The 11401-nt window shown below is 38.2% G+C and overlaps 1 protein-coding gene across 8 annotated transcripts in view; it reads right to left on the bottom strand.

Annotated features, from left to right (window-relative positions):
• Positions 1-8104: 8104 nt before the first annotated feature.
• LOC131221672 (putative recombination initiation defects 3) overlaps positions 8105-11401 on the bottom strand; it is an 88759-nt gene continuing 85462 nt past the window's right edge. For 2 of the 8 annotated variants that reach the window (XR_009159520.1, XR_009159524.1), the window contains exons 5-7: positions 8639-8716; positions 8489-8562; positions 8105-8405 (exon numbers count right to left, since the gene is read on the bottom strand). Coding sequence is in view for 2 of the 8 variants with exons in the window: in XM_058216966.1 (XP_058072949.1) it covers positions 10765-10836 (72 nt within the window). In the remaining 6 variants the exon portion in view is untranslated. Of the gene's footprint in view, positions 8406-8488; positions 8563-8638; positions 8717-10764; positions 10837-11401 lie in introns of all 8 variants that reach the window. The other 6 variants (XM_058216966.1, XM_058216967.1, XR_009159522.1 and 3 more) reach the window with 5 other exon arrangements.

Below are 11401 nucleotides of genomic sequence, written 5' to 3'. Positions count from 1 at the left end.
CCAAGTTCTATGGGGCCCACCATGATGCATGTGTTATGTCTACAGTGTCCATCCATTTTTTGAGATCATTTTAGGGCATGAGCCCAAAAATGAGGCAGATCCAAGCTCAAGTGGACCAAACCATAGAAAGCAGTTGGGACGCTGATCCCCACTGTTGAAACCTTCCGAGGGAAAAACAAATATCGGATTGATCCAAAACTTGTGTGACCCCCAAGAAGTTTTCAATGGTAGATGTTCAATCCCCACTGCTTTCTGTGGTGTGATCCACTTGAGCTTTGGATCTACCTCATTTTTGGGCTCATGCACTAAAATAATCTCACAAAATGGATAAACGGTGTGGATATAACAGATACATCAAGGTGGGCCTCACAAAACTTGGTGATGTCAACACACTACTGAGGTTGGTGGTGTGTAGCACACCATGCAATCCGCTTTCGATACCGTGTTGGATTACCAAAACTCCACTCTTATGCAACTCAAATATTGTTTACACCAGCACTCAGTGCTTGAAATATCGGCATCGCGTTATGTATTGCATCCTTGGGATATAGATACATATCGATTATCACACTGGATATATCATTTGTATCAGGTAATTTATCGCACTTTTTGGGAAACATGGGGAAACATTGGGAAAATGGTTGAATTTTTCAATGAAACTTCAAGGATTGTTAAAAAAGACCTTAATACACACTTTTAAATCATAACATTTCAAAAAAGAATTGCACATAATAGGTTTCCTTTGTACAAGATCCTTAGCTATGCATTGTCTGACCGAACTAATACATCTATATTCAAATTGAATGCATAGCATTTAGAGTGTATGTGATGATCATTTCATCAAACTTTTTATTAATTTGAAGTAGACTACACAATGGGGATTAAATACTTTGAAATTAGTCTCAATTGTCTACTGGTTGAAGTGAAATTTTTAATTTTTAGTTAAAAATGATTTTTATTTTTTGAAAATTGTCAAGGACTTAACAAATCAGTAGATTAGCGCTCATACATGCTTGATTTCATGTTTGGAGTGCGACATTGCAAGCGATTGGGAAAATTTTGAATTTTTTCCAAATTTCGCCAAATCTGACCACCTATACTCAAATTTCGAAATTAAAGTGTATGTGATGATCATTTCATCAAATACTTGTGAATACTCCGAAATTAGTTTCAATTGATAGTTGGTTGATGAAAAATTTTCTAAAAAAACATGGAGAACATGAAGAACCAATGGATATCAAAATCAAAGTTCTAACTCTATGATTTTCCATGCAAAACATGAAGAACCAATGGATTTATAACCATTTGACACTAATTTAACATAATTTCAACCCAAAAAAAGGGATCGGAAATTGAAAATGCTCATCGGCTCGAACATGTGGGATATATCGGCACTACCTGTGTGTTTCGTATTGCACAGGTGGGATACAAGATATATTCGTTTGTATATATCTTGGGATATATCGGCTGATATCATCGATATTTAAAACATTGCTAGCACCAATCCTTCCTCGTACATCAAATTACCACTGATATAGTCATAAACTCAGGTCCTCAAACCCATGACGTCGTGTTGAAACTCCTGAGAGTCTACCACCGAGGTATGAGTAAGGACCCAGACTTCAATACAATTGAAATTGCAATTTATGTGAATAAATACAATCCCCATTGACCAAGACGACATTCTCAATTCATCCAATTCACATTGTTATGTCGATAGCAGTAATTCCCTGAGTTTACAAAACCACCACAGAAAACCATTGCCAAGTGCTGCTTCTTAGAACACCATTGTTGCTTGGATCTTCTACTCAATGTCGAGTTGCCTCCATCTCCCAAAAACTTTCAATCTCTGACACATGTTTCACACATGAGTCAAACACACGTCACCACGATTATATTTTATCAGCGGGAGGATGGCTATTGAAAGTGTATGTTATTTTAGTGTCTGTAATATTTCATGGATGATGATTTTTCTATCTATAGAAATCTTTATTTATTTATTTTGAATTTTGCCAACTTCCCACCTTCATGGAGACGTTAGCAATGTCCCGAAGCTTTTACATGACACATAGGATAACCTATCATCGATTTGAGCTGGTCATTCATTCATATAGCTAGGAGCAAGCCATGGTGAAGAAATCATGCCAATTAGATGATCTTAAATATCTAATCGATAGCATGAAAAATCGACAGTCAAGATTGAGCAGAGAAACAACAAGTCCAATCATCATCTTCAAACATCTATTTGATGGATCACATTTTGTATTGCTTATGATTTCAAAGTAGCACTTTGGTTTGATGATTCTAACCATATGAAGGGTTAGGATCCGATTGGTGTGATTCTTGCACCATGGTTTCATCCTCATTGATGATTGGGCATCCCACATGTCATTTAAAATGTCTCGGGATGTTGGCTAAAGTCCCCATGAAGGTGGGGGTGTCAGAAAAATCCTTTTGTTCTCCATTGTGATGGATTATAACAATAGCATCTAGAAAGTCAGTAGTGCGCGCGAACTGGTGGAAAGCCTGCAATGAAGGAGGGTTGATGTCAAGTAGCAGCTGGGCCGTAAAACTCTTGCAGGATCCAGCTTCTGTTATAGTAACATATGTTTATTCTTATTTCTATTGTATTGTAACACATTAGCTATGTGGGGCCCACTGTGATGTGCGTGTGAACTCTGCCATTACCTGAGAACACGGATTGCATACTGACACTGTGAACCATGGACTTCACAATGATGCATGTGTTTTATCTACACCGATCATCCATTTTTTACTATTATTTTAGGGTAGGAACTCAAAAATGAGGCAGATCCAAATCTCGGGTGAACGACATCACTGGAAAACAATGGTGATTGAATGCCCACCATTAAACACTTCCAAAGGTCCACTGTAATGTTTGTTTGCCACCCAACCTAGTGATTATGTCGCACAGACCTGGATGGAATAAAAACACAAATCTCAGCTTGATCCGAAACTTTTGTGGCCCTCAAAAAGTTTTTAATGGTAGGCGTTCAAGCATCACTGTTTCTTGTAGTCTGCTCCACCTGAGATTTGGATCTGCTTCATTTTTTGGGATCTTGCCCTAAAATAAGCTGGAAAAATGGATGGACAGCATGGATAAAACACATTCATCATAGTGGGGCCCACAGAGCACTGTCCAATAGCAGCAGCATTGGTATGCAATCCCCGTCCGTTTCATGATCTGCATCAGGTTCACCGTACAAAGTAAAAAATAGTTACATCCGAACTTAGGTGGACCACACCATGGTAGCAACGTAGAATATCAACTACATAACATTTAAGTTCATGGGGGTGTGGCCTGTTGGAGTTTTTGGGTATAGCTGATTTTGGTTTACACATTCATCCTAGTGAGGCCCACTTGATGAACAGGTTGGATGGAAGATGCACACTATGGTTTGCCGCATACACAAATCTGAAAAACTTATTTCCCTTAGAACCTGATGTTCCCTCTGATGTGGCCCACTCGAATATTGTATCCTTGTGATGTTTGTAGACATATTCTCACATTATCTAGAAAAGAACTGATGGACAGACTAGATGTTACATAAACACATCATGATGGGCTCTGCAGAGCTTTTGAATTCAAAGTCCTTTATGTCTTTGACATTTGTGACCGTCCAACGGCAAGAATCAAGCTGTGGGGCTGGGGCCCACATTCTATCAAAATCCACTATATTGGTGGGTCTCTGTCCATGATACTTAATGGACTAATCCCATGCATACCTTGGCTCTCTTTATCTGTTCGGTTTGGCCCATGGTGGATGTACTGTGTGGCCTAGTATGGTATTTATGTGGGGTCATCCCCTCCGATTAGATGCACCACCCAATTTTAGGGTCTGCAACCGAAAATGCACCCAGATTCATATCTCAGGTGGGCCACACCAAAAGAAACTTTTGTTGCTTTAAGAAGTTTTTAATGGTGGGCGTTCAATCACCATTGTTTCCTGTTGTGTGGTTCACCTGAGATTTGGATCGGTCTCATTTTTAAGCTCATGCCCAAAAATGAGTTCTGGCAAAAATGAATGGATAGCGTGGATAATAAAGTGGGGCCCACACAGCACTATCGAGCCCCAGTTCGGTATTTGCAATGTCATCAGGCAATCGGTCACTTCCGTAAGGAATGTGGGTCCACCGTATCATGAATATGTCATCCGACCAATTCATCAGGTTGTCCCCACTCGGAAAAATGGGCCACACCGTAACTCTGGCCATTACAAAATTTAGGCGCGCCACTGAATTCCAGTGCCGCCTCCTCTTATCAGTCTACGTCACTGTTCATGATGTCAGATGTGGGCCCGCTTTGTTAAATCTGAATTCTACAGCCTGAATTTGAAATTTGAAGCCCAAGTCTAAAATCTGAATATGAATCCTAAGTACGGAATTTGAAAGAACCTGTTTGTTAACCAATCGAATGGGGTGGCTAACAGTGGGGGTGTGTACTGACAGTCCCCCCCTCCACCCACCCCCCCAAAAAAAAAAAAAAAAAAACCAAAAAAATAAAAATAAAAATAAAAATGAACGAATGAAATATCTAAAATCAGTTAATTTGACACATTTGTCCCTAATTTTTGTTTGGAAATGGTTTACACTAAGAAGAAATTATTTTTTATTAAATGAAAATAAAATCATTCTATTTAATTCAAATAAACTAAAGTACTTAATAGAAAATTAAAATATCATTATTCATAATAAAAAAATAGATAAAAAAATCAATGATTTGCATGTACAAGAATGGAGGCAATTTCTTCTCACACATTAGATATAATAGTTTGTTCAAAGTCTCCAAACACTTATTCCCCTTCGGGCATATCATTCTCTGATTCGATATTCATCTCTGAAAAAATATTTTCCTCATTGTATTATTAGAAGAGTGGATTAGAGATGAATTCTTTTCTGTCATAGTTGTATAGTGTCATGCATGCAATAATTATGTCTCTATGTCTGGAACGAATATGGTGCTATCCATTTCAAAATTGTAAAATGCGCATTCAACACGTCAAAAGCCCTTTCGATTACATTTCGTAACTTCGCTCGTATATGATTAAAAACTTCATCTTTACTAGTAAGCTACCCACCGTTATGAAAGTCACCAAACTAATACCGAACATTACGGTATGATGCTATAAATCCTCTCCTGTGAGTGTAAGCAGCATCAACTAGATAATATTTATTTACATAAAAATAAATGACATTTTTAGCAAAATTACAAGTTATATGAAAAAGCATATTAAATATTAATGTGGCAAGGAGAATTTTTTTTTGGTTGCATCAAACACAATATCCATAAGTACCCTTGAATCATGTGCCACTCATTCACATCTAACTATGACATATGTAAAAATCATATTAAAGTCACATATGCGCATCATGATGTTTATTTTCCATCCAACCTATTTATAAGGTCATGTAAAGCTGTATGTTTATTTTCCATCCAACCTATTTATAAGGTCATGTAAAGCTGTATGAAGGAAAAATAAATAATTATCAGCTTGATTCAAAACTTCTGTGGCCCTCAGAAATTTTCAACATAATGCTTTAAATCCCCATTGCTTCATGTGGTGTGATTGACCTGAGCCTTAGATATATTTCATTTTTAGTATCATTCCCTAAAATGATCTTTCAAAGTATATTAACGGTGTTGATAAAGTATATAGATAATAGTGGCCCCACAGAACCTATGACATGACCATTTGTCTTTAGTACGGTGGATCCAGCGGTTGGCAGTAGCGTGGATGTGGATTTCCTATACAGCCTTTTGCAGGAAGTTTCTGTGCTGGAAACATTGGTGGGGCTCACCGTGATGTTTGTGAGAAATCTACCCTGTCCATCGGTTTTGTGAGATCATTTTAGGACTTGAGTCCCAAAGTGAGCAGGATCCAAGACTCAAGTGGGCCACACTAAAGGAAAAGGTGGGTAGGGAAATTCCTACAGTTGAAACCTTCATGGGTTAACCGTGATGTTTAAATGCCATCCATACCATGTTTGCCCAAACCATGGTTGCCTGTGACCCAGAGCTGTGTGGGTTCCACAGAGATGTACTTGACAAATTCACTCCATCCATCTGTATTGAAAGACCACAGTAGGGCAGGATTTTAAAAGTCAGCCACATCCAAAACTTATATAAGTGGGGATTGAACGCCTAACGGTGACAGAAGTTCGGTATCAGGATGATATTTTTTCCTACACTATATTAGTGGTAATAATTTTATGAACAGTTTGGATGGCATATAAACATCATGGTCAGCTCCAGGAAGATTTTACAAGTTGATGTTGCTGTTCTCATTGTATTGTTGGTGTGGCCGACCTGAATATTAGATCTTCCTGATTTTTAGAAGCCTGCCTTATCGTGGTATTTCAAAACAGATGCACCGAGTAGATTTGTGACAGACATCTCTGTGGACTCTGTGGACCACAATCCTTTGTAGTCTTTCAAAACAGGCAATCCGCCCGATTAAGTAACATAGAACATAGAAACACGTGCTGACGTGGAAGACTTGTGGGCTCACCATGATATGTGTTATATCCATACCGTCCATTTTGCAAGAACACTTTAGGGGCCAAAGTTCAAGTGGACCGCATTGAAGAAATCAGTGGGGAAAATGACGTCCACAGTTTAAACCTTCCTAGGGTCTGCCATGCTGTTTATTTGCCATCCGACGTGTTCATAAGGTAATAAAGACATGAATGAAGGGAACTTATGTGCCCCAGGAAGTTTTCAATAGTAGGCATTCAATCCCCACTGCTTTTTGTGGTGTGGCCCACTTGAGCTTTGGATATCATTCAATTTTAGAATCATAACCTAAAATGAGTTGGCAAAATGAATGGATGGTGGTGATAAAACACATACATCACGGAGCTCTTACACCAAGTGATAGGTCAGTATGGCAGGGTCCCAGTCTAGCTAGCCGGTATCAAAGCTCTTTGATCTCCATCATGATGTATCTTATCCATGCCTACATGAGCTCAAAATGATGAAGATTAAAAACCCAAGTGGACCACACGACAAGAAACAATGGGCATTGAATTGTTTAAAGTTGAAATCTTTTGGGCAGCCACGTAAGTTTTGAATCAAGCTGATATTCATGTTTTCCCTTTTATTTAGGGTTATTGGACCTAATCGATATGTTGGATGGCAAATAAACATTACAATGGGCCCTAGGAAGTTTTTAATGGCAGGAAAATTAAGTCATTGAAGTTTTTAATGGCGGGAAAATTAAATCATTATTGTTTCCAGCTGGAGTGGTCCAGATCTGCCACATTTTTGGGCTCATGTCTTAACTGGAGCTGCTGAAATAGATGGACGCCATGGATAAAACATGTATATCATGGTGGGGCCACGTTGCTTTGACAGCAGCAGGATCACCACCCAAACCGTGTCCAAAATGGATACCTAAAATTGAGTTACCAGTGGGAGCGGATTAGGTGTTGCCCCGCCTCACCCAAGATGGTGTGTCTCTTACTGTGGGCCCCACCTTGATATATATATTGTCACTACAAGAAAAGGGGGCTTTAGCCTCGGTTCAAAACCGTGGCTAAAAAGGTTAAAAACTGAGGCTAAAACCTTTAGCCTCAGTTTTGCCTCAGTTATCCAAACTAAGGTTGAAACCCTCGTGGCTAAAGGCTTTAGCCTCAGTTTTAGTAACCGAGGCTAAAATGACTTTTATAGCCTTAGTTCCTCAAGTGAAGCTAAAAGAATCTTTTTAGCTTCAGTTTCCTTGAAATGAGGCTAAATCAAAATATTAGCCTCCATTGTTTCCAACCGAGACTAAATTCAAATTTTAGCCTCAGTTGCCTCCAATTGAAGCTAAATTTATTTTAAACATCGGTTCTCAACAACTGAGGCTAAAGCCTTTAACCACGAGAGTTGTAGTCTCATTTTAGGTAACTGAAGCAAAACTGAGACTAAAGATAGATTTAGCCTTTGTTGACATCAACTGAGGCTAAATTCAATTTTTATCCTCTTTTATCAGTAACCGAGGCTAGATCTAGTTTCTATCAACAAAAGCTAACAATATTACAATCAACCAATGATTGAACTTGTGCATGTTTCACCCATTTAACATCCATCAAAACAACAATCAGCACATTACCAACAAAACAATTAATGGTCTATTTAAAGTTTTCAAAACAAACAAACTGTCATATAGCCTTCTACATGAACTGTTTCAGTAAGGTCCCCTTCCATGTGACCATTTTCTCTTAGATTGGATCAATCGGTGGGTTTGTAACCTGAGCAAACATCTGCTTGAAATACTCAAACGTAAGTTTCTCTCTGTTGGACATCATAGCCAAAGGAGCATCATTTCCCATTGAGCCCAAGAGCCTTAGTACCATCTTTTGCCATGGACATCAATAGCATCTCCAGGGCTTCTACAATGTATCTGAATAAGGAAACCCGATGATTTATTTCAATTTTTCAAACATGAGCAAGAAAACAGCACAAAAAAGGTCTGAAACTACTTACCCAAAAGCCTTCAATGGAGCCAACAATCCATGAATTCCCATGTTTTCCATGTTATTGTCATCATGTCGATATACCTAAAGTGTAAATAAAAATGGCAGTAATGATCATGCTCAGAACTTCTTAAAATCAGAATAAAAATAGAAAAACTACCTGAACAATCAAATCCTTGCGAAGCTTCAACTTATGAGGTTTTCTTGACTAATTGAACAAGAGCAATTCAATTTGTGCCTACAGCATATAAAAAAAATCATCACAATTTCTAAGTTGGCATTATACTATTCCTCCCAGTCTCGTCTGTCCATTTCCACAAGCTTGAAAATTCAACCATGACTGTATTTGTATTCCAAGTTTTCTGAATTATGAACCACATCTAGGATGCTTTAATTCAATCAGCCATATGCTGATGACAACATGAAAAACCAAGATGACCCTGCTCAAGTCTTTTTCTAGTGCAAGAAGAAACTGATTTCAATATCACATGAAGTTTATTGTGCTGCCAAGTTCAGAGCAGGAAACAATGAATAAAATTTGGCTGCAGCAATCATAACTAATGACAGTTTAGATTCTAATTTTAAAAAGGAATGGATATCCCACTGTAATAGGAGCAGCACCGTAAAACCATTTGTTCACAGGATTTTTCAGGTTGGTTACAGTTGCCAAGTAACCATTCAAACCGGCTGCTAGAATGTGATAGCAGATATGTTATGAAATGCTTGCATATAGGATGGTGGGCCCATACGAAAACAACGGATGAAAATAGGCAACACTGCTACACTTCCAAGACACATTCCAAACATCATATTGTTTGAACAGTCCTAACATATGAATTAGTGGGCATCTTTTTTGTTAAAACAGGAATATTGGATTTTTCACTTTTTAACTTTCCAATAAATTTCCCATGTTGGAAATGTGGCTACATGGCCATTAAATCAGCCATATGTTGATGATGGTGACGCAATAGCCCAAACCCATGACCCGATTCCTGCTTTTAATCATAAGAAAATTCTCTCTAATTAATGAGGAACGATCACGTACAAACATTGGATGATATGCTTACTATGCTACCCTGTTATTAGGACCGCTCATAGTAAGCTATGTACCTAAGCTTCACACGCGGTGGATCCTCTGTTCAGGAAACACATTGCCCAATTTTCAATCCTGAACTGGAAAATATGTTTGCCATACTCCAGTTGAAGGTTTTGGATCTTCTGATATAGTGGACTATTGCTAGCATATGGGTGACACACCCCTCCGTGCAAACGGCCTAAAAACAGAATATGCATGGAATAAGAATTTCAGTGGAACTGTTTACTACATCGTTCCCTGTGTGAATTGGTGATTTGGGAACTCCGAACTCAGCAAACAGACAATTAATCAGAGTAGGGATCAAGGATGACAGGTACCTTGAGTTCTGCACCAGATGCACCATTCATCTTCTCTGTGATCTTCTTATCAATCCCACGCATCAAGTTCATCTTCCTCGAGTGTATTTTCAAGATATTGAAGCGGGACTGAAAAACAATCAAACAAATGAGATCAGGACATCATATGTATTGAGCAGAATTCCACACAGTAGCTAGAGAAATTAAAGCTCGCATTGTTGGAATTATGGTACTTACAGGATAGTTGTCAATGTGCATTACATACATGTAAACAAACAATTTTCACATATGCAAAGGTAGGTCAACACACGTCTATGTGTAGGTGTGATTGTGCATATGCAAGGATTTGCCAACAGTGAATCTGTACCAATATATGCACTAGTTCCTGCAACATGTGCATTTTGCTCACAACTATACATCACGCATTTCCATCCATGCCCACTTTCATGAATATTTAATGCAACATGCATACAAATAAGTATAGCGTGAAAGCAGTCATCTGAAAGAAGCATCTAGGAATGCAAGTAAATTGAGGATCTACAGTGAGGATTAGAACCTTATTGTTTGTACCAAATGATCTGAACCAATTTATGCATGCTGAAAAAAGATGCAGAAACACCACAGGACTATTTACAAATAATTGTTCAGCTGGTTTTCTAGCCCACCCAATCAACATTCCTGATCACTGATTTTTTGCCTATGGCCCCATCCAGACTGTAGCGCCCCCAATCAACATTCCTGATCATCTAACACGTTTACCATGTGTACCATGAGTAGCTGCACAGAACTATGACACGAGGTGCATACAAGATAATTATCCGGTATTTACATTTTTGCAATATTTTGCCAGAAAACCAGAAAAGAATCAGTTTTTAGAAAGTGCAGTTTTCATACCTAATATATCCATAGTTCAAGATCCTTGCTGACAAGCCCCATGAATGCATGAGTAGGATTCCCAGCACAACCCTGTTTAGTATAATAGAACAAAACCCATAAAAGGCTGAGTTAAATCAAATCAATTTTAGTTTCTATGATAATTTAGCTAAAGAATTTTCCAATTTGCACTGAAATAATTGACAATACAATACATTGTCTCCAACATTACACTCTTAAACAGAGGATTGTTCAAGAAAAGAGAACAATCTTTGTTCTGATAGAATCGGTCCACACGGAAGGATTCGAACCTGAGTAATGGAACCAAAACCCATTGCCTTACCGCTTGGTCACAACTTCTTTAGAAATATTACCTGACCGGTACTTCTTTCCCCTATTTCAAATCCTTGGCACAGTACCCATGCTCATTACTAAACTAGTTGAAGAGATGAAATCAATCAAGGTATCTTTTAAAAAAATAAAAATAAAAATCAAAGGTTGAATCAATCATCATCAGAAGAATTAGTCCAAAAATTTGGATACATTAGGGGAAAATGAAACTTCAATGGAAGAGAAGCAAATGAAATGCTTTCATAGAAGTTCTCGTAAAGTACATCTGTATGAAATGTCAACGACTACAACATTCTTTGAATCATGT

Source organism: Magnolia sinica, chromosome 12, assembly GCF_029962835.1.
Source record: "Magnolia sinica isolate HGM2019 chromosome 12, MsV1, whole genome shotgun sequence".
Lineage (NCBI taxonomy): Eukaryota > Viridiplantae > Streptophyta > Magnoliopsida > Magnoliales > Magnoliaceae > Magnolia > Magnolia sinica.
Note: the sequence above shows the minus strand (reverse complement) of the source record. Positions and strands in the feature narration are given on the sequence as shown.